At 42.8% G+C, this 22,158-nt stretch overlaps 1 protein-coding gene across 1 annotated transcript; it reads left to right on the top strand.

Moving 5' to 3' along the window:
* The first annotated feature begins 777 nt into the window (after positions 1-777).
* LOC126998713 (uncharacterized) lies at positions 778-21,423 on the top strand. Its single transcript, XM_050860702.1, has 5 exons — positions 778-800; positions 10,897-11,258; positions 16,829-16,965; positions 17,733-17,958; positions 19,395-21,423. Exons 1-5 carry the CDS (start codon positions 778-780, stop codon positions 19,481-19,483), a joined length of 837 nt encoding a protein of 278 aa, XP_050716659.1. The 3' UTR covers positions 19,484-21,423.
* The last annotated feature ends 735 nt before the right edge of the window (positions 21,424-22,158 follow it).

Genomic DNA, 22,158 nt, shown 5'->3' with positions numbered 1-22,158 from the left:
TTGAGGGGCCGGTGACGAACTGGGGATGGCGAAGGTGTGAAGAAGCACTAAAGGAGGGGCTTGTGTCCTACTATTACTGGTGGTGGTACTGGGGCTGAAGGACTAAGAGATGGAGGGGTCACATGGTAGTACGTAGGTAGGAAAGAAGAAGAACGGGAGGAAGAACAATAGAAAGAGAGGGATAAGTAGGAAGAGTTGGTGGTTTTGGGGAGAAACTTTGAAAAGGCAGGAAAGATAAGAAAGAACGGAATGAGGAAGAAGATAAAGGAAAAGATGAGGGAGAAGAGAAATGGTGAATAAGGGAGAGGAGGAAGAGGTTTAGGAAGGAAGTCACGAGTCTGTTGTCCTGCCGAGCTTTCATCCGAGCCATAGAAAGAAAAATTTGAAGGCAACGGTGTGAACAGCCATCCAGGTAATCGCTCCCCCCTCCCTCCCCCCGTCCCCGAGTGCTACAGAAAGAGTCAAGCAGATGGACAAAAATGATTGACTTTTTTAGCTGTCACGCTCTCGGTCCCATTAATCGTGAGCGTGTGAAGGGCTGTCATAGGGCCAAGAATGGCTTCCAAATGTACCTCGACTTCGTTATCCTCGCGCGCATTTTATTTTATTTTGCTTTTTTTTTTTCTCTCTGTCGACGTTCAGTGACGTGACGTGACTCTGATGTATCACCTCTGTGCTGATTTATGGCATGCCGACCTCCAATAATTCCCGGTTTTGCGAGTTGTGCTGATATATTACTCTTCCATTTTCTTTCTTCCTGCCGAGTGAGGTTGAGCGATGATGGCGCTCTCCCAGCCGGCGTGAGGAGTGCGGGAAGGCGGCGGCGGCGGCGGTGCTCACTCGTTCTTAATCTATCATTCCCGCAGCAGCTTGTCCACGCCCGCGCCAACCCTTCACGGGACTGACACTTAGCAGGCCTCCAGGGTTTGCTTCTTACGCAGGAGTATTGTTGTTATGTTGAATTTCTGCTACTGATACTGATGTCGAAAAATGTGGGTATTGTGTTTAGATCTGTGTTCGCTGCTAATGTGCCGGGGATGAGATATATGGGGCGTTAATCCTCTATTAGAAATAAGTAAACTATAAGCAGTTTTGCAGAGGCAGGAATTAAAAAAAAAAAAATCACGTGCAAAGCTCAAGTGTGGTCACCTCTCAGCCGTATTGAACAGGAGTCATGTCTCGCGATGGTGTTGCTGAGAGCGCCTGTGAAGAGGTCGAAATTCCTTTCTTGGCTACTTATGAGGTTGTGGCTGTGAGGCAATGCAAATAGTGCTAACAGACAGCAACACATGACCACCTTCGTCTGGCGCGCTATGAGTAGCGAGCAGCAGCCCTGCTCGTACCCGCCACCCAGCCATGCTCACTCCCTGGGACCCACCGCCTGCTTGTGCCTCGTTTCATCACGGCCTCCATCCCTGCCAAGGAAGTGCTCCAGAGAATGAGTGATGACTGTCAAGGCTTTACTAAGGAAAGCAAGACCTCGAGTAGCTGACGATTAGATTGTGTAGTGCAGCACATTGTGTAGTGCTGGGGCTTTGGTCCTGGATGTCTGCTAATTATCTAGGGAATATTTTCATCTTTACATCTGCGTCTTTTATCCTGTTTTGTAACCCAGGTTAGGAGAGACGAGAGGGAGGATTCGGGTGCCAAGCCGTGGGTGGCAGGGAGGGTGTAATTCCGAAGAATAATAGCCACTTCCGCCGATGGGGCCGCGGGTCGTCAGGGCTGTGTGTCTTGGCGCCAGGTGAGCCGCTGCAACTTACTAGGTCTGTGTCGGCGATAAAGCATCAGGGAAATAAACGTAACATGCACAGCAACCCATTCCTGTTGTCGTAAAGCCAAATGGGAGGGGAAGAACTGTAACGCGACTCTCAGATTAATTACTTGTACGTACAGGATTACCACACGCCAGCAACAGCAACAGCAACGATAGCAGCACTCTTTCCACCTTAGGTAAAACAACAGCAACGACAACATCAGCAACAACAACAACAACAACAAAAACAACAACAAAAAAAAAGAAACATCATCAATACTAACAAGCAAAATCACCAACAAAATGCCTCCCACAAGCTTCACCAGCATGAAAACGACAACAAAAGCAAACTAATAAGGAGAACATGAGCAGTAGCAGCAGCAGTGGAGGCGGCAGAGGCGGAGGCTGCCGCTGCGCTATTCTTGTATGTAAATGCGCCCGGAAACTCGTCCATTAGGCCGCCGTATGTATGGGTAATGGCCCGACCACCTGCCTCGTCCTGATCCATCTTCCTCGTGGGCGTGCAGGGCCCCTTACCTACCCTTTCCCTCTCCCCCGCTGCCTTTCCTTTCTTGCTCCACTTTTTTTTTCACCTCCATACTCTTTCTTCCGTTTTCTGATGAACCTCTATATAGATATTTCTTCTACGGTACGGAATAAGGGAATATAATCGTTAGTTTCCCATGGGTCGTTGAGGGATGCGAGGCGTTCAGTGAGCTGTGGCGGCGAGGCGACAGGGAGGCTCGATGCCAATAAAAATGGAGTGTGTGTGAATGGCGATTAAGTGCAGCGTCGAGATAAGAGATGGGAGAGTCATGACGGCACTTCAGTCTTCATCTGTTATCTCTGCTCACTCCAGCGCGCGAGAGGGTGAGGGATGGGCCCGCAAGAGCTTAATACACCGGTAAAAGCAACATAAATCTTAATGAACAAAACCCGAATCCGTTTTTCAGAGAGAAGGGTTACGAAGTGCATCACAATTAACTTGATGGAGGGGGCGTTTCCCTTTGGAGCGACGAAGAGGGCGAGGAAGGAGTGGCTGAGAGGCGGGGAGTAGCCATTGCAGGAGGAACGAAACAGAGGCGGATGGAGTGTAAGCAGAAGGATGTTAGATAGCGTAGAAGAGGAGTGACGGCGATATGGAGCGACTACGGGGGCCTCAATTGACGTGTTTGTGTGTCCAAGTTTGCATAGTTCAGGAGAGGGGAGAGTGAGGGTTGGCATGTGCGATTGAATGGAGTAAGAGGGTCGAGAAATTACCGATTCATGATGCTGTAGGATTAAAATCAAACCCTACCGTCGTTTCTCCCTTACACTAGGATTCAGCTTCCCCGCGACGCGAATCTAACCATACCATCATTTTGCCGCTACCCCAAAATCCAGCTTACCCGCAACGCACCACCGAAAACCTGCACCTGAAAACAGAATCTGAACCCCAGCGCGCGTTACCCTAGGCTCCCTTACTCCCCTCAGCACGGCCAGGATGTGACACAGGCAGGGGACGACAACTTTTCCTCGCGGCCAGCACAGAACAAAGCCTCGACTTGCTGAGACCGGGCTAGGTGGTGGAGGGTGGAGGGCTGAAGCATGGGTGGAAGGGACGGTACGGTGATGGTGAACGGGTGATCGTGGAGGGATGGACAAGTTAGAAGGGTGGTGGTGGTGGTGGTGGGATGGTGGTGGAAAAGGCTTGAGGTCGTGGTGGAGAAGACGAGTATATTAGGGGAGTGAGTGGAGAAGTGGAGGGTGGAGGGTGGGAAGGTTAGAGGCTATGGAGTGGTGGTGGTAGAGGAAAACAAAGTAGTGGTGGTGATGGTAGTGGGATGGTGGTGAAAGGAGGTTGAGGTGGTGGTGGAGAAGACTGGAGTGCATTAGGGTAGTGGTTGGAGTAGTGGAGGATGGAGGGTGGGAAGGTTAGTGGCTGTGGAGTGGTGGTGGTGGTGGAGGACAAAGTAGTGGTGGTGGTGGAGAAGATTAGATTGTGTTAGGGTAGTGGGTGGAGTAGTGGAGGTTGGAGTGAGAGGCTTAGTGGCTGTGGAGCAGTGGTGGTGGTGAACGAAGTCGTGGCAGTGGTAGCCTCGAACGCAAAATGACCACATAAATATTCATTACGTGCTGTACACATTAGAGCACTTCATGGTGTTTAATTTCCTGATGAATTTTAGCGGCGCTGTTGCTTTCTGTGGCTGTTTGTGGACCCACGCTGGTTTACTGTCTCGTGCACATTATTATTATTATTATTATTATTATTATTATTATTATTATTATTATTATTGTTATTATTATTATTGTTATCGCTCTTGTTGTTGTTGTTGTTGTTGTTGTTGTTGTTGTTGTTGTTGTTGTTGTTGTTGTTGTTGTTGTCCCACCATTTGTTCGACCATTTCAACACAAATACTACTACTACTACTACTACTACTACTGCTACTACTACAACATAAATGATACCTCCACCCATGTTAATTTTTCCGACACATAATCATGGAGGGCTCCATAGCTTGGAGGTCATTAGCCCCAACTCTGTTCGCTAATGACTGTGGCATCCAACCATATCACTAATACTACCAAGCACTAAATCACCTACTACTACTACTACTACTACTACTACTACTATTATTATTATTATTATTAATACTCGAGTAAGTCACATTATTTAGCGGAGGTAATACGTATTTTACCTGTCACATTACAATAACGTATGAGAGCAGTTTTGGCGCGCCTGATGAAGCGAAACGAAATTCATCTCTGTCGAACCGCAGAGTAGAGGGTCGACGAGGCGGCCAGGCGGGAGCGAATGGAGATGGCAAGAATGTAGGCAGGCACGCGAGCAGGCAAGAAAATAGGAACGTAGATAGGTAGGTATAGGTAAACAGGCACGTAAGTTGGTAGGTAGACAGGATGAGAGGCAGAAAAGAGAAACACAAATTTAGGCAGGTTGGTAGCGAGGAGAAAGGGAGGAAAGAAGGCGAACACGAGTCTGACAAAAAGATTGATAGCCAGACATATAGGGCAAGGACGAGTAGACGATCAACAAAGACAGACAAACACACAAGCAGACAGACCGAAAAACAAGAGATGAGCCGTAACTTTGTGTATGCGTGTGTGTTTGTGTGTGTGTGTGTGTGGTGGTGGGAAGGAAGACTGACTTGTTGGTGGATGGACGTCGGGGGGTAAAAAAAGTGAAAATATCAAAATGTCAGATAAAAATGTAAAGGTGAAGACAGACGGACAGACAGGTATTGTGTTTCTCCCGTCTCGTGTTCATCTCACGCAGGGAAGAGGCGCATATGAGCTGTGTGGAGTCCGTTTGATCGATGGACTGAGGTGGGTTACTAAAAGACTTCGTGTGCTTTCCTGAATACTAAGTGGCATGCATTAGGGAAGATACACATATAGACAAAAAGAAAAGAAAATCAATTAGTATGAACAGCAAGACCAGACGGACACAACAACATCTTCACCCCACCCATCAGCTTCCCTTCGCCTTTTTTCTCTTCAAGGTTGAGTGAGTTTTCCCGGCGACATGACCTTCACCTCACCGCCTTCCGTCTCCCCTCCTCGACTTCAAGCCACTCTCGATGCTTTAGATTCTGCCGTTCTTCCTTCCTTTCTTTCTTTCTTTTTTTTCTTTCTTTCTTTCATATCTTTCTTTCTTTCTTTCTTTCTTTCTTTCCTTCCTTCCTTCCCTCCTCTTTCTCTCCTTCCTTTCTTCCTCCTTTCCTTCCTTCCTTCTTCCCTCTCTCCTTTCTTTCTCTCCTTTCTTCTTCCCTCTCCTCTCTTTCCTTTTCTCCTTCCATTCTCCCTTCTTCACTTGCCCTCTATCTCTCCTTCCTTCCATTCCCACTCTCTCCTCCGCTCCTTCCTTCCCTTCCTCCTCCCTCCTCCGCTCCGTCCTTCCCTTCCCCCTCCCTCCTCCGCTCCTTCCTTCCCTTCCCCTTCCCTCCTCCGCTCCTTCCTCCCTCCTCTCTCCCCCACGCTGCGTGTGTCTAGTACTTGTTTGCTATCGACACATTAGTTTCACCTCAGCTGCATCATAAGATTTGACGCGAGAATTAACACATTACCGAGAGATTAATCAGATGCTTTCCAGTTTATTTCCTTCTCCATATCTACTAATTAATTATCTTGTCAGTCAATTCGTTCCCCCTCCTCCTCCTCTTCCTCCTCTCTGCTTCCGTGAACGCTACCGCAGATAATGTATTTAACATGAAATACTCAGTAGTATTCTGCTATTTGCCTTTGTTTTGGTAAAATAATAATAATAATAATAATAATAATAATAATAATAATAATAATAATAATAATAATAATAATAATAATAATAATAATAATAATAATAATAATAATAATAATAATAATAATAATAATAATAATAATAATAATAATAATAATAATAATAATAATAATAATAATAATAATAATAATAATAATAATAATAATAATAATAATAATAATAATAATAATAATAATAATAATAATAATAATAATAATAATAATAATAATAATAATAATAATAATAATAATAATAATAATAATAATAATAATAATAATAATAATAATAATAATAATAATAATAATAATAATAATAATAATAATAATAATAATAATAATAATAGTTACAACAACAACAACAACATCATCAACAACAACAACAACAATAATAATAATAATAATAATGAAAAAAATAACATCTTATGATATTAAAAGTAACTGTAGTAATGAAAGAAGTAGTAGTGGCAGTAGTAGTAGTAATTGTTGTTCTTTTTGTAATTGTAGTAGTAATATATACTAAAAAAAAAAAAACATAATAGATAGCGATGGTAATAATGATAGTAATAATATTGGAAATGGTAATAATAAAAATAATAATAATAATAATAATAATAATAATAATAATAATAATAATAATAATAATAATAATAATAATAATAATAATAATAATAATAATAGCAACAACAACAATAGCAACATCCTTTCTCTCATTTGGCTCCCTTCACTTCCCTTTAAGCTGCTTTTTAAGGACAAAATTAGAAGCTGCCCCGCCGTGCACCAATCGTCGCGCTGTGTTGAAATATGCAAGTTAATTTTCGTTACACCGTGTGAAAACTCTCTAATTGATTTATTGTATTCTTGAAGTTTTATTGTCACTACACGAAGAAATGTGTCTTTTATTGTGAGGATGTAATGGGGTTCAGGAGAGTTAACTTTTTCTGGTATGATTGATGCAAAGGAAGAAATATAAATATTTAAATTGGCAAAAAATGTATAGATTGGTAGATGTAATCATATATATATATATATATATATATATATATATATATATATATATATATATATATATATAGAGAGAGAGAGAGAGAGAGAGAGAGAGAGAGAGAGAGAGAGAGAGAGAGAGAGAGAAGAGAGAGAGAGAGAGAGAGAGAGAGAGATTTAGAGAGAGAGAGAGAGAGAGAGAGAGAGAGAGAGAGAGAGAGAGAGAGAGAGAGAGAGAGAGAGAGAGAGAGAGAGAGAGAGACCCCATGGTCCAGACTAGGTGGTCAGTCCTTAAACCAGAGTGAATTTATATTAATCAGTTGGCACCAAAACTTTGCATTTCAACATTTGTAAATATTAAGTTGAAGGAAGTGTCAGTCGAGCTTAATTTTAAAGGAGTCAATCGTGTTGCACCGGACCGCTGAAGGTGGAAGCTTATTCCATTCTCGCACTACAACGTTGGTGAAGAAAATTTTTGTGCAGTCCGAATTTACTTGTCTACATCTGAGTTTTACGCCATTGTTCCTCGTGCGCAGACTGTCATCGATCATAAACAATGTTGATCTGTCTACATTCGTGAAACCATTAAGTATTTTAAAACATTCGATCAGTTTTCCTCGGAGGCGACGTTTCTCAAGAGAGAACATGTTAAGGGTAGAAAGCCTTTCTTCGTAGGATTTGTTGTTCAAGGAAGGGATCATTTTCGTTGCCCGACGCTGAACACCTTCTAATTTAGCAATATCCTTTGCATGGTGGGGGGACCAAAACTGTACCGCATATTCCAAGTGGGGTCTGACTAAACTGTTGTAGAGCGGGAGTATTACATCTATATTCTTGAATACAAAGTTTCTTTTAATGAAGCCCAACATTCTGTTCGCTTTATTTGCTGCATCGATGCATTGCTGTGAGAATTTGAGGTTTGACGCGATTTTGACCCCCAAGTCTTTGACGCATTGAACGCTTTTGAGTTTAACGCCGCGCATTTCGTATTCGAACTTCTTATTCCTCGTTCCAACTTGAAGGACCTGGCACTTGTCTACGTTAAAGGGCATCTCCCATCTATCCGACCAAGCTGAAATTTTGTGCAAATCCTCTTGGAGGCTTTGCCTGTCTTCGTCAGTGAGAACCGAGCTACCAATCTTTGTGTCGTCTGCAAGTTTACTAATGCGGTTATTGAGTCCAACATCCACGTCGTTGATGTAAATAATGAAGAGCACTGGGCCAAGGACCGAGCCCTGAGGGACGCCACTAGTGACAGGCGCCCACTCTGAGTTAAATCCGTCAATCACTACTCTTTGTTGTCTGTTGCTCAACCAATTCGCGATCCATTGGTTTACTTGACCGTCAATACCTATTTGCTTTAATTTGTAAAGTAATTTATGATGCGGGACTTTATCAAACGCTTTCTGGAAATCAAGATAGACTACGTCCAGTGATTTGGTTACGTCATAAACATTGAAGAGGTCGTTATAAAAGGTTAATAGGTTTGATAGGCAGGATCTTTTGTTTCGGAAGCCATGTTGTGAGTCCCCAATCAATGAGTGGCTTTCAAGGTAACTCACAATTTTGTCTCTAATTATGCCCTCAAGTAGCTTACCTACAACCGAAGTTAGACTAATGGGCCTGTAATTACCTGGTACTTTTTTGTCTCCTTTCTTGAAAATCGGTGTCACGTTAGCCTTTTTCCAATCTGAAGGGACGATGCCTTGTCGCAAGGACATATTGAATACGGTTGTGAGGGAGGAGAGTATTTCGCTCTTCGTTTCTTTTAGCAGAGTTGGATATACTTTGTCAGGTCCAGGACTTTTATTTGTTTTAAGTGAATGGAGAGCTTTAAGGACTTCATCCGTTGTTATTTCAAAATTAGGCAATGCATGCTCGAGATTTACAATAGCACTGGTGTTGGTGGTAGCGAGAGGAAGACTGTTAGTATTAAACACCGAGGAAAAGTAATTGTTTAAGAGGTTTGCAATGTGTTGGCTGTCAGTCACTAGTGCACCGTCGCTGTTTGTTAAAGGTCCAATACCACTTTTGATCGCCTTTCTGTTGTTTATGTAACTGAAGAAAGATTTCGGGTTATTTTTACAGTTAGCTGCAATATTTTCTTCATATCTACGCTTTGCCTGACCTACCAGTCTTTTTACTCGTCGCCTGGCATCATTATAAAGTCTAATGTTCTCGGGCGTGCTTTGTTCTTTCTTTAACCTGTAAAACAATTTTCTCTCATTGACTGATTGTTTAATTTCGCTATTAAACCACGGTGGGCTTTTATTAATGTTAATTCGCTTCTCGCACAAGGGGACGAATGTGTTCTGCTGAGTGAGTAAGTGATTTTTAAGGCTTAGCCAGGCTTCCTCTACGTTGCCGTCATCTGATAGTTGTATTTCTGTTAGTTTTTGTCGGATTTCTACGAAGTTAGCTCTTGAAATTGGGCACCTTTACTTTATTTTCAGTCACTGATGATTGAGCTTTAATGTCGACGCGCACTAATTTATGATCGCAAGAACCGAGGTGTTCTCCTACCGTGACACTACTGACAAGGTTATCTTGGGTCGTTATAACAAGGTCGAGTATATTATTTTGTCGAGTTGGCTCAGAAACCATTTGGCTTAGATAATTTTCTTCTAGAAATTCGATCATTCTGTGACTCGCCTTCTGTACCTGACAGTGTCGCCCAGTCGATATGGGGGAGGTTAAAGTCTCCTAATATCAGTGAGTCGCTGTTATTAAGTGACTGCCTTAAGACGCTGTACATTTCAAGGTCGTCATCGAGTGATTGCCCGGGAGGTCTGTAGGTGATAGATATATTTAAATTGACTTTTGCAATGTTTACTCGCACGCACAAATGTTCAACGTTACTGTTTCCCGGTGTTTTGTCAGTGGGTTGCAAATAGCTTTTGACATAAAGGGCGACGCCACCGCCTCTACGGTTTACACGATCTTTGTTGAAGAGTCTGTAGCCATCTATGTTGTATTCGGAACTTAAATCAATATTTGTGGTGTCGATAAATGTTTCAGTTATAGCAATTATGTCAAAATTTTCTGTTAAAGCAAGACATCTCAGTTCATCAAATTTGTGTCTTAGGCTACGCGCATTGAAACTAAGGATTTTAAAGTTATCTAGAGGCTTGGTAATAGAGGTGGTGGTACTTGCGGGATCACGGTTACGGGTTTGTTGCGATGCACGGCGTCTATTTACACGGGCGGGGTGGAGGGACGTGGCCGTGACTCGTTTTTTGCTCGGATGACACGCACTGCTTCGTTGAGGAGCCTTCCGAGTCTGGCTGCCCCGATGGGAGAAAGGTGCAATCCGTCAATCCAATCCAATCAAAAAGAGAGAGAGAGAGAGAGAGAGAGAGAGAGAGAGAGAGAGAGAGAGAGAGAGAGAGAGAGAGAGAGAGAGAGAGAGAGAGAGAGAGAGAGAGAGAGAGAGAGAGAGAGAGAGAGAGAGAGAGAGAGAGAGAGAGAGAGAGAGAGAGAGAGAGAGAGAGAGAGAGAGAGAGAGAGAGAATTTTTTTTTTTTACGTTTCTGCCCATGTCCCAGGAAGGCTTTCTTGGTGGGGCCTGCCCAGCCCGGTATGGCGCAGGCAAGTGTTTATAGTGGTACCATCTTTCTTGGCTCATGCTGCCCCCGGAGCCCATCTTTGAGCCTCTTTTTAGGGAGAGTATCTAGAGTCCGGGTTGATAGATGGTCTTCCGGACAGCATGTGGGTAGTCTTAGGCCACTAGGCGGTGACTGAAAAAACACCGGTACGCTAACCACACAGCCACCTTTTTTTTTTATATCTGTAGTAACATAAGAATGTTCTAATTTGAAAATGTTATCATAATTTTTATCATTATTACTTAAACATGTAAAGGCCTTACACAACGTTTGAGTAACACAGCTGTTTTGCCTCCACAGGGGTGACCTGGGCCATCAAGATCACCCGCCTGGAGGTGCCGACGCCGCTTGCTGTGGGTGACGGCGGCTGGCTGGAGTGCGAGTGGAAGGACGAGGGCGACCACGTGTACGCCCTCAAATGGTACGTCAGTGGCGAGGAGTTTTACCGCTGGACACCCCTGGAGACCCCCGCCATCAAGACTTTCCCTTCGCCGCACTTTGAGGTGGACAGCCGCGACTCACACCGAGGGCGCGTCCGGATACGCAATGTGACGGTGAGCGCCGGAGGGAAGTACCGCTGCGAGATATCAGGAGAGGCACCCAAGTTCAAGACGTCCTTCGCCACCGCGGACATGACAGTCGTGGGTGAGTGTTAGTGAGGTGGTGCTGAGAGATGTTGCTGTCTTGGGGGGAGAATCTTGTGGCTCCTAAATTTGATATAACTTTGTCAGTCTGTATTTGGACGCTTGGTGTTTGTAAAGATTTCTTCAGTGATTACCTGCCAGCGTCTCTGCAGTGTGTGTGTGTGTGTGTGTGTGTGTGTGTGTGTGTGTGTGTGTGTGTGTGTGTGCGCGCGCGCTCGCTCGCTCGCACGAGCGCGTAAATGCGTGGGTGTGTAGCGGGCAGCGATGTTTTTTTAAATGTCATGGTGGAGAGAGGGATATGTTTATTTTTTATTTTTTTATTTCCTGATGTACCCAATAATTGCGTCGATGTTATTCATGCGCCAGTTTTGAAAAGGAAAAAACATCGAATGATGAAGTGCGCGTGCATGAAGTACACACACTCTCTCTCTCTCTCTCTCTCTCTCTCTCTCTCTCTCTCTCTCTCTCTCTCTCTCTCCTGGGCCCAGTGCTCTTCATTATTTACATCAACGACGTGGATGTTGGACTCAATAACCGCATTAGTAAATTTGCAGACGACACAAAGATTGGTAACTCGGTTCTCACTGACGAAGACAGGCAAAGCCTCCAAGAGGATTTGCACAAAATTTCAGCTTGGTCGGATAGATGGGAGATGCCCTTTAACGTAGACAAGTGCCAGGTCCTTCAAGTTGGAACGAGGAATAAGAAGTTCGAATACGAAATGCGCGGCGTTAAACTCAAAAGCGTTCAATGCGTCAAAGACTTGGGGGTCAAAATCGCGTCAAACCTCAAATTCTCACAGCAATGCATCGATGCAGCAAATAAAGCGAACAGAATGTTGGGCTTCATTAAAAGAAACTTTGTATTCAAGAATATAGATGTAATACTCCCGCTCTACAACAGTTTAGTCAGACCCCACTTGGAATATGCGGTACAGTTTTGGTCCCCCCACCATGCAAAGGATATTGCTAAATTAGAAGGTGTTCAGCGTCGGGCAACTAAAATGATCCCTTCCTTGCGCAACAAATCCTACGAAGAAAGGCTTTCTACCCTTAACATGTTCTCTCCTGAGAAACGTCGCCTCCGAGGAAAACTGATCGAATGTTTTAAAATACTTAATGGTTTCACGAATGTAGACAGATCAACATTGTTTATGATCGATGACAGTCTGCGCACGAGGAACAATGGCGTAAAACTCAGATGTAGACAAGTAAATTCGGACTGCACAAAATTTTTCTTCACCAACGTTGTAGTGCGAGAATGGAATAAGCTTCCACCATCAGTGGTCCAGTGTAACACGATTGACTCCTTCAAAAATAAGCTCGACCATCACTTCCTTCAACTTAATATCAACTAGAGTAGAAGTGCAACGTTTTGGAGTCTTCTGATTAATGTAAAATCACTTAGGTTTAAGGACAGACCACCAAGTCTGGACCATGGGGTCTGTGTGGTCTGATTTTCTATGTAAATCTATGTAAATCTCTCTCTCTCTCTCGCTTGCTCCCGGTAACCTTTGTTCATACTCGTGCAAACATACATGAAAAGGTTCCAGTACACCATAAGTAACCTGCGCAATTTAGCTCCGTAGAATTAACTATCACCCGGCTCGTCTGGGTTACATAAGAACATAAGAACGTAAGGAGCCTGCAAGAGGCCGGTTGGCCTATACAAGACAGCTCCTAATATCCTAACCCCACCTTACCCCACTATCCATGAATTTATCCAAACTCTTCTTGAATGTATCTATGGCATTGGCACCCACAACATGACTGTTAAGCCTGTTGCGTTCATTCACCACTCTATTTGTGAACTAATTCTTGCCTATGTCTTTGCTGAATCTGAGTTTGTCTAACCTGAGACCACTGCTACATGTCCTACCTGGCTCTTTTACTACCAGCACCCTACTGACATCCCCTTTATTAACCCGGTAGCAGCGACGGGCCAAATTTGTGTCTCTAAAGCCCTTCATCCATTTATAGACCTCGATAAGATCTCTTCGCAACTTTCGCCTTTCTAGAGAGTGTAGATTTAAATGCTGAAGAGTATCCTCATAGGGCAAGATTCTCACACCGTGAATCATTTTTGTCATCCTTCTCTGTACATATTCTAACATCTTGATATTCATTCTATAGTAGGGTGATCAGAACTGGACCGCGTAATCAAGTTGAGGTCTAACTAAAGCTAAGTAAATTTTGAGAATGACCTCAGCGCTCCTACTGCTTACGTTATTTGAGATGAAACCAAGTACCCTGTTTGCACGATTCTTAGCCTGAATGCATTAGGTCCTTGGACGAAGGTCAGTGCTCACTAGGCTTCTAATTCCCTCTCACACCTAGACCTGTTTAGAGAAGTGCCATTTAAGGAGTAATTATGTGAGGGGTTATTCCTACCTACACTCAGAATACTACACTCCCCGATATTGAATTCCATCTGCCACTTCCCCGCCCAATCATAAAGTCTGTCAAGCTCATCCTGGAGAACGCTAACGTCCTAGTTTGATTGGATTATTCCACCGATCTTGGTATCATCTGCGAACTTACTCACAGCACGACTAATTCCTGTGTCCAAGCCATTGATGTAAATGATAAAAAGCAGCGGACCCAGCATCGACCCTTGTGGGATTCCACTCGTAACACTGCCCCATTGAGATTTTTTACCATTGATTTGCACTCTGCTTTCTACCACTAAGCCACGCCCTGATCCAGTTCAAGACTTTCCCATCTACGCCGTGAGCCGTGAGCCAGTGATGAGGGACTTTGTCGAACGCTTTTTTTTTTTTTTTCAACAAAGGAGGCAGCTCAAGGGCACCAAAAAAGGAAACAATAATAAAAAAAAAGCCCGCTACTCGCTGCTCCTAAAAAAGAATCAAAAGAGGTGGCCGAAAGAGAGGTCAATTTCGGGAGAAGAGGTGTCCTGATACTCTTCTCTTGAAAGAGTTTAAGTCGTAGGTAGGAGGAAATACAGATGAAGGAAGATTGTTCCAGAGTGTACCAGCGTGAGGGATGAAAGAGTGAAGATGCTGGTTAACTCTTGCATAAGGGGTTTGGACAGTATAGGGATGAGCATGAGTAGAAAGTCATGTGCAGCGGGTCCGCGGGAGGGGGGGAAGCATGCAGTTAGCAAGTTCAGAAGAGCAGTCAGCGTGGAAATATCGATAGAAGATAGAAAGAGAGGCAACATTGCGACGGAATTTAAGAGGTAGAAGACTATCAGTAGGAGGAGGAGAGCTGATGAGACGAAGAGCCTTAGACTCCACTCTGTCCAGAAGAGCTGTGTGAGTGGAGCCCCCCCACACGTGAGATGCATACTCCATACGAGGGCGGACAAGGCCCCTTTATATGGATAGCAACTGCGCGGGGAAGAAGAACTGGCGGAGACGATACAGAACGCTCAACCTCGAGGAAGCTGATTTAGCGAGAGAGATGTGAAGTTTCCAGTTGAGATTTTGAGTAAAGGATAGACCGAGGATGTTTAGTGTTGAAGATGGTGATAGCTGAGTGTTGTCGAAGAATAGGGGATAGGTGTTTGGAAGATTGTGTCGAGTTGATAGGTGGAGATATTGAGTTTTTGAGGCATTGAAGGACACACGGTTCCTTCTGCCGCGGAGAGAACAGTTTGACAGAGTAAGCAGAAGGATTAGAAGTAAGGAAGAGGTCTAGAATGTTGGGCCTGTCTCAGAGATGGTCGGGAATACGTGTAGGGTTGTTCACCAGGCTGGTCAGTGAAAGAGGATGAAAGCCAAAGCTGGTGGTGAACATTGAAATCTCCCAAGATGGAGATTTCAGCGAAGGGAGAGTGAGTCAAGATGTGCTCCACTTTAGAATTCAAATAGTCAAAGAATTTTACATAGTTAGTAAAGTTAGGTGAGAGATAAACAGCACAGATGTATTTAGTAATAGAATGACAATGAAGTCTTAGCCAGATGGTGGAAAATTCAGAAGAGTCAAGGTCGTGGGCACGAGAGCAAGTGATGCCGTCATCCAGCTTTGGATTGAAATTTAGGATAGAGATAGTAGGAGGGAACAGAGTAGAGGTTGCTGTCAGTAGCCTCAGAAACCTGTGTTTCGGTGAGGAAGAGAAGATGAGGTTTAGAGGAGGAGAGATGGTGTTCCACAGAATGAAAATTAGAACGAAGACCACGAATGTTGCAGAAATTGATAAGGAGGAGGTTCGAGGAGTTATCAGGACACCTCTCAAGTCGGCAGCCAGAAGGGGAGTCCTCCCTGGGGGAATTTATGGTCCCCCCCCCCAGGCGGGGACTCCGAGGCAGTGTTGTTTTTCGCCATTTTGAATTTTGAATTTTGGGAAAAGGTGTGTGTGTTGTGTGAATGTAGTGTGGTGTAGAAAGAGAGAGGAACTGTCTTTAGAGAGCATGCTGAACTGCTCTCTGGTGTTGATGAGACAAAAGGGAAACGGTTAGTGAGGACATGGGAAGGGTCTTTGAAGGGCTTCAGCACCCTCCTCGCTTCCCATATATCCTCACCGGGAGTAGCTCACGCCCGTTCGGTTGGTGTCTTCTTACCTCCTCCTTCCTACCTCCGTTTACTGAAATCTAGATATAATATGTCATGGTTTTCATCTCGGTCAACCGCCTCGATTACTTTAGTTTAGAAGGATAACAGATTGGTTTAGGAGCAACCACTGCATAATTATTGCCGCTTTTGCGTATTTTGGTGGTGGTTGCTGCTGGTGGATGTGTGATGGTAATTAAATACAATGGGTTTATGACCAATAAAATAATAATCGCAGTAATTGGGTATAAAGAACTACCTAAAAGAATCGTGGTCCTTGTCCATGTCATCTTCATGTGGGCCAACAGTATGAAATTCATATAAATGTTAAAGACCTAAGTGTATCGTCAAGGGTAAATGAATAACAGAGAACATACAGAATAGTTTTCTAAGCTGATTGCCGTTTGATGTATGGCGCTGTTATAACATGAAGCAAGCGTGTGTTTGTGAAGGTGCATGTGTGTGTGTGTGTGTGTGTGTGTGTGTGTGTGTGTGTGTTACAGTCCACAGCAGTGTTAAGTCACCAGTGTTTTAGTGTTTCTGGTGCAGAAAAAAAGCGATCATCATCATCATCTTTATCATTATTGTTCACTCATTCATACATACATACATACATACATACATACAAGGCTACTAATGACTAGTCATCTGCATAAGAATGACTAAGTGATTAGTCATTTATCTGACTGACACCTCTGGTCCAGTTTACTAATGCGGTTAGTAAAAGCAATGACCAGTACGAAGAGGTTAGTCATTTTACTTTGACTAAGGCCATACTCGGCTTTAGTAGTCACTTAGTCATAAATTGACTAACAATGTTACTCATCGTGACTAATCTTGCCACTCCTCTTGGACTACACGGACTTTACTAAGAAAGTTGGTCAGCATGACTAACTTTGGTTTTGTGTGACATAAGTACATTTAATCAGTCATTGTCCAGCAGTAAGTCGTTTAATTACTCACTTATCACCCATTTACCACTCATTAACTCACTCACCATCACCCGCTGCACATGTCTGTTCGCTCACTCAATCACTCACTCACTCTCCTCTCTGCACAGACCTACCTGACAGCCGCCCCCGGATCGAGGGCAACGAGGCGATCCCCTACCAGTTGCACCAGACCATCACCATCAACTGCTCCTCCCACGATGCCCTGCCAGCTCCCAGCCTCACCTTCTACATCAATGACCAGCCTGTGAGTCCCGCCCCCTGCGTGACATCCTTAGTGTGTCGCTTGCATGCCAGTCTTCTTGTGTATGAGAGCTTTTGTTACTCGACGCGAAAAATAGCTCAGGATTAGATTATTTTTTTCTCCAACCTAACTCATATTTTGATATCCTAGCATTGCGCGTGTTTTAACGAACTACTAGGTTAGTGTTTCTTTTAACCCACTTTTTACTAGTATATCGATGCCGTAGTGGTGTGCGTGTTTTAGCTACCGATGTTTAATGTGTGTGTGTGTGTGTGTGTGTGTGTGTGTGTGTGTGTAATTTTTTTTTGTTTAGTATAAATAATGTACATGCGGAGATGACTCATCTTTGCTTACTCTCGGGAGATTCCTTCATAAGAGCAAGTTTTGGTCATTGATTTTCATGGAAAGTAGTCTTCCTCAAACGAATTTTGCCAACTTATCGAGGACATATAAAACTGGCCAGGAATATCAGCTATGGTTTGGCTTAGCAGCTTTATCAACAGGTCGCAGGTTTATTGAGTAAATATACTTCCAGGCAGCTTAATTCATAAATCTAGTATGTATTCTGTATCGGGACTATCTCAGTGAATTATTGATAATCGGGATATTATGCAATAATTATATATTTGCACTATCTTATAGTAATTATGTTTAGTGGTAAAAATATGACGCAGATAAAGCAGTCAGTCGTCGAGGAGAGCAACAGTGCAACAGAGGTGCAACACTGTTGCTTAGTTGAACTTGGTGTCTGAGTCTCATGTGTGATGCAGGTTGACCCGGAGTGGGAGGACCTCAACCAGGTGCTAGTCAACGAGACTTCGGGGCTCGAGACAAGTCACAAGAGTTTGCACTTCAGGCTGCAGCCCAGTATGGTGCCACTGGGGCTGCTGCAGGTGAAGTGTGTGGCGTCGTACCCCCAGCTGTACTGGGAGAGCAGCGAGAAGACCTTCAGAGTCCTGGCGGGGCAGAGCTCAGGCCTCCCACTCGGCTCCCAAGGTGAGTAAACCTCGTCAGTCGCGTGATGGTAGGTAGGCAGGCAGGATGGCAGATGGGAATAGGTAAGATAGGTGTGAAAAAGGGAGGCCGAAATGGAAAAAAAAGAATGAAAAATATGATAGGAGTGATTGACGTCATTCAGATTCACACATTGTTCACGTCAATTTCGAGAATGAAAACTTCACTTTTCCCATTAAGTTTATAAGTGTATTTCATTGGTCAGTCTACAATCCAGCCGCGCTCCCACTCCATGACAGGTGAGTAATAGTTCAGCACAAAGGGTAACGAAAGAGAATAAAATAAGATGGGCATCAGGATAGAGCCATTCAGTGAAGAGTAATAAGGAGATTAAAGTAATTCAGCCACGCATATAAGATAGTCTACCACCACGACAGAGACTAATGGCGAGAAAAGTCAGCTTAGCACAAGACAAAGTAATGCACAGAAATAGAGCAGGTTAGCATAGGACAAAACCATCCATATAATAGTTTAACTCAAGACTGGCAAATAATAAAGCCAGGCAGAGCAGAGTAATAGACTTAGCTGAGCTAAATAGAGAAGAGGAATAGACATAATTGAGTCATATAAAGCAGAGGAATAGACTTAGCTGAGCCAGTCTGAGAAGTTGAATAAACTTTGATGAGCCATGCAGAGAAGAGGAATAGACTTAGCTGAGCCATTCTGAGAAGAGTGATTGACTTAGATGAGCCATGCTGAGAAGATGAATAGACTTAGCTGAGCCATTCTGAGAAGAGTAACTGACTTAGATGAGCCATGCTGAGAAGAGGAATAGACTGAGCTGAGCCATGCTGAGAAGAGGAATAAACTTAGCTGAGCCATGCTGAGAAGAGGAATAGACTTAGCTGAGCCATGCTGAGAAGAGGAATAGATTTAACTGAGCCATGCTGAAAAGAGGAACAGACTTAGTTAAGCCATGCTGAGAAGAGGAATAGACTTAGCTGAGCCATGCTGAGAAGAGGAACAGTCTTGGCTGAGCCATGCAGAGAAGGGGAATAGATTTATCTGAACCACGCAGGGAAGAGGAACAGAATTATCTGAGCCATACAGAGAATGAGAATAGATTTAGCTGAATCAGAGAAGAGGAATAGACTTAACTGAGCCACGCAGAGAAGAGGAACAAGCTTAGCTGAGCCATACAGAGAATGAGAATAGATTTAGCTGAATCAGAGAAGTGGAATAGACTTAACTGAGCCACGCAGAGAAGAGGAACAAGCTTGGGTGAGCCATACAGAGAATGAGAATAGATTTAGCTGAATCGGAGAAGAGGAATAGACTTAGCTGAGCCATGTAGGAAAGGGGAATAGCCTTTAGCCATGCAGAGAAGAGGAACAGACTTGAGCCATGCATAGGGAAGTAACATGCTTGACTGAGCCATGCATATATTTGTAATGGACTTTATTTATCTTACGTTTCAGGGTTTGTGCTGCAGGGCGAAGCAAGGCGTTCCGAGGCTAGCATGCACTTCCTTTCCGTACTCCTCCTCGCCCCACTTATCATGCGGTAGCCGGGTGACCTCAGTACTCTTTTTCCTTCCTTCTTCCCTAACCTAGTTCCCCTATTTATTTCTTATTAGATCATTGTTTTACCTCCGGTTTCTTTGCCCCTTATCTATCGGTCTTAACTCTAACCCTCACGTTCCCTGTAGTAGTTATTGCACTCCTAACTAACATCTCTTCTTAGCCATGTCCAAACAGTTTTGCATCCTGGTGGTTTTCGGATTCACGTTTGATATCTTGTAAGAAATAGTATTAGGTCACAGGCTGCGTTTGATAATCTAAAGTAATAACTATTATGGAAGAGATTGCATTCTGGAAAGTTGAGTCTTAACTTTAACGTGTAAAAACAAATAGCAGGCGTGTTTGTGTGTAAAACCATGTGTGTATCGACGTTTCCGGTTCCCGTGCTCGATATGGTATTCAAACCTCGTTACTTTTTTTGCCACATTAATGAATAGTCTGATACACCAAAGCGTTCCACCCAACGTATGTTCCTGCACGACTTTAGGCTGCCTCCCACGATTCACTTGTTACTGCATCAGCAAAAAATTGCAAAGAGAACTGCGGACTGTCCTGCTGGCTCATCATCACTGTCTTCATCGCCATTGTCATCATCGTCATTATCGTCATCACCATCAAACCTTTATCTTCGTCATCATCAGCATCATGTACGACGGGACTCGAGCCCCGAGAGCAGCAGGTGGTTGGTCAGCCTGAAGCCGCCTTGTTAATGTGATGGGCATCGTTGTGTGTCCAGTGTTCTGACGGAATTGTGTCGATTATTAATTTCGTTTTATTTGTATTAGGCTAAATTTGCCAATTTGTACGTACCCTTCCAATTTGTACCCCAAAGAAATAAAATCCTCTGGAAAAGGAAGCTGAGGCATAAAATATAAACTATTGTCGAATGATGAATGTTAATGAACCGTTATAATGACAGTGCTGAAGTTCATTTTATGCCTCAGCTCAACCCTCAAACATTTCTTTCCTGCAGTGAGTGCTAATCGGAATGGTGCGTACATATTGGAGGACACGCCCTAGTTAGGTGACTGGATAACCTGATTCTTTTTAACTGGCGTGTGGGTGATTTAGTGTTTGTTTAGTTTGCTTATGAAGCATAAACGACTGATTACGCAGTTATGAGTATGGTGAGGAATGTGTTGCGTTACGGGTGCTACGACCCAATAAGAGACAATGTGTAGGACGTGAGATGAAAAAACTGACTCTTCAGACCCAACTTTGTGTGTGGATAGTAATTTTTCGTGTCTTCATGGTTGCAGTGGAAGCCATGTCCGTGTTCGCTAATCTTTTCACGAGGAGAGTCCAGAGGAGAGAGAGGGGCGTTAATATATTCATCAGCTTGCCTTACTTTTCTCACCCTGTCCTTACCCGCTGTGCACGCGTTATCTATTGCTTCACCCTTTCATGTAAAAGATGGTGCTGATAACGCTCTCGCCAGTTGGCCCTTATCCAGAGGAACAGAAAATGAGTAGTTCAGTGCTGAAAACAGCAAGGACAACCCTTTGAAAGTACAAGATATATAGGGATAAGATAGCCTTGGAGATGCATGTTTTGTGTACCATGACCTAAATGAAGGAAGTCACGTTTCCTTCAGCACAGGGTATCTAATGTAATGCCTGGAACAGTTTGCTGCTGGGAGAACCGTAGCGGTAGCTTTTGGTTGCATTTTGCTGTGTAGGTTTTCAATTGTGTGACTTTCCATTGGGTTAATAGTGTGAGGCATTTGTCAACATGGTCTTTGTGTCACCACTGTTAAAGGATAACTTTTAAATTACCCTTGATCATTGGTGTTGGTGGATGTTTGTGGTGTGAAACGTTCTTTTCTGAAATCTACTGTCAGACATTGTACAGTTTTATTATTTGATAATATGTTCTGTTTGCCCTTGCCTATGTGTGTGTGTGTGTGTGTGTGTGTGTGTGTGTGTGTGTGTGTAGACATATATATATATATATATATATATATATATATATATATATATATATATATATATATATATATATATATATATATATATATATATATATATATATATATATATATATATATATATATATATATATATATATATATATATATATATATATATATATATATATATATATATATATATATATATATATATATATATATATATATATATATATATATATATATATATATATATATATATATATATATATATATATATATATATATATATATATATATATATATATATATATATATATATATATATATATATATATATATATATATATATATATATATATATATATATATATATGTGTGTGTGTGTGTGTGTGTGTGTGAACTCTTTATAGTACCATCCATGACTTTCCGTCCTTTTTCTGAGGTGAACCAAATCTTCTGTATCAATTTTCAAGTCGTGCCTCTCATCTGTGATGCAAAGCATTTAAAGATTCTTACTTTCATTACTCTTCTCTATTGTCTTCAAAGATGTTTATTTTCTGAACGAAATCTGCTCTGTATATAGAAGTGAATGCCTATTTAAAACAATGTAAGTGTATTTGATATTGAATGTTAATAAATGTACAAAGGTTCAGCAACTTGATTCAACATCATTACTGTGTTATGATTCCAGACAGCAGAGTCGTTGGACATGGGATAATGATAGTAGTTGTAGAATTATGATATTTAAGT

Source organism: Eriocheir sinensis, chromosome 15 (assembly GCF_024679095.1).
Source record: "Eriocheir sinensis breed Jianghai 21 chromosome 15, ASM2467909v1, whole genome shotgun sequence".
Lineage (NCBI taxonomy): Eukaryota > Metazoa > Arthropoda > Malacostraca > Decapoda > Varunidae > Eriocheir > Eriocheir sinensis.
The sequence above is the reverse complement of the archived record's forward strand: the minus strand, read 5'-3'. Positions and strand labels throughout refer to the sequence as shown.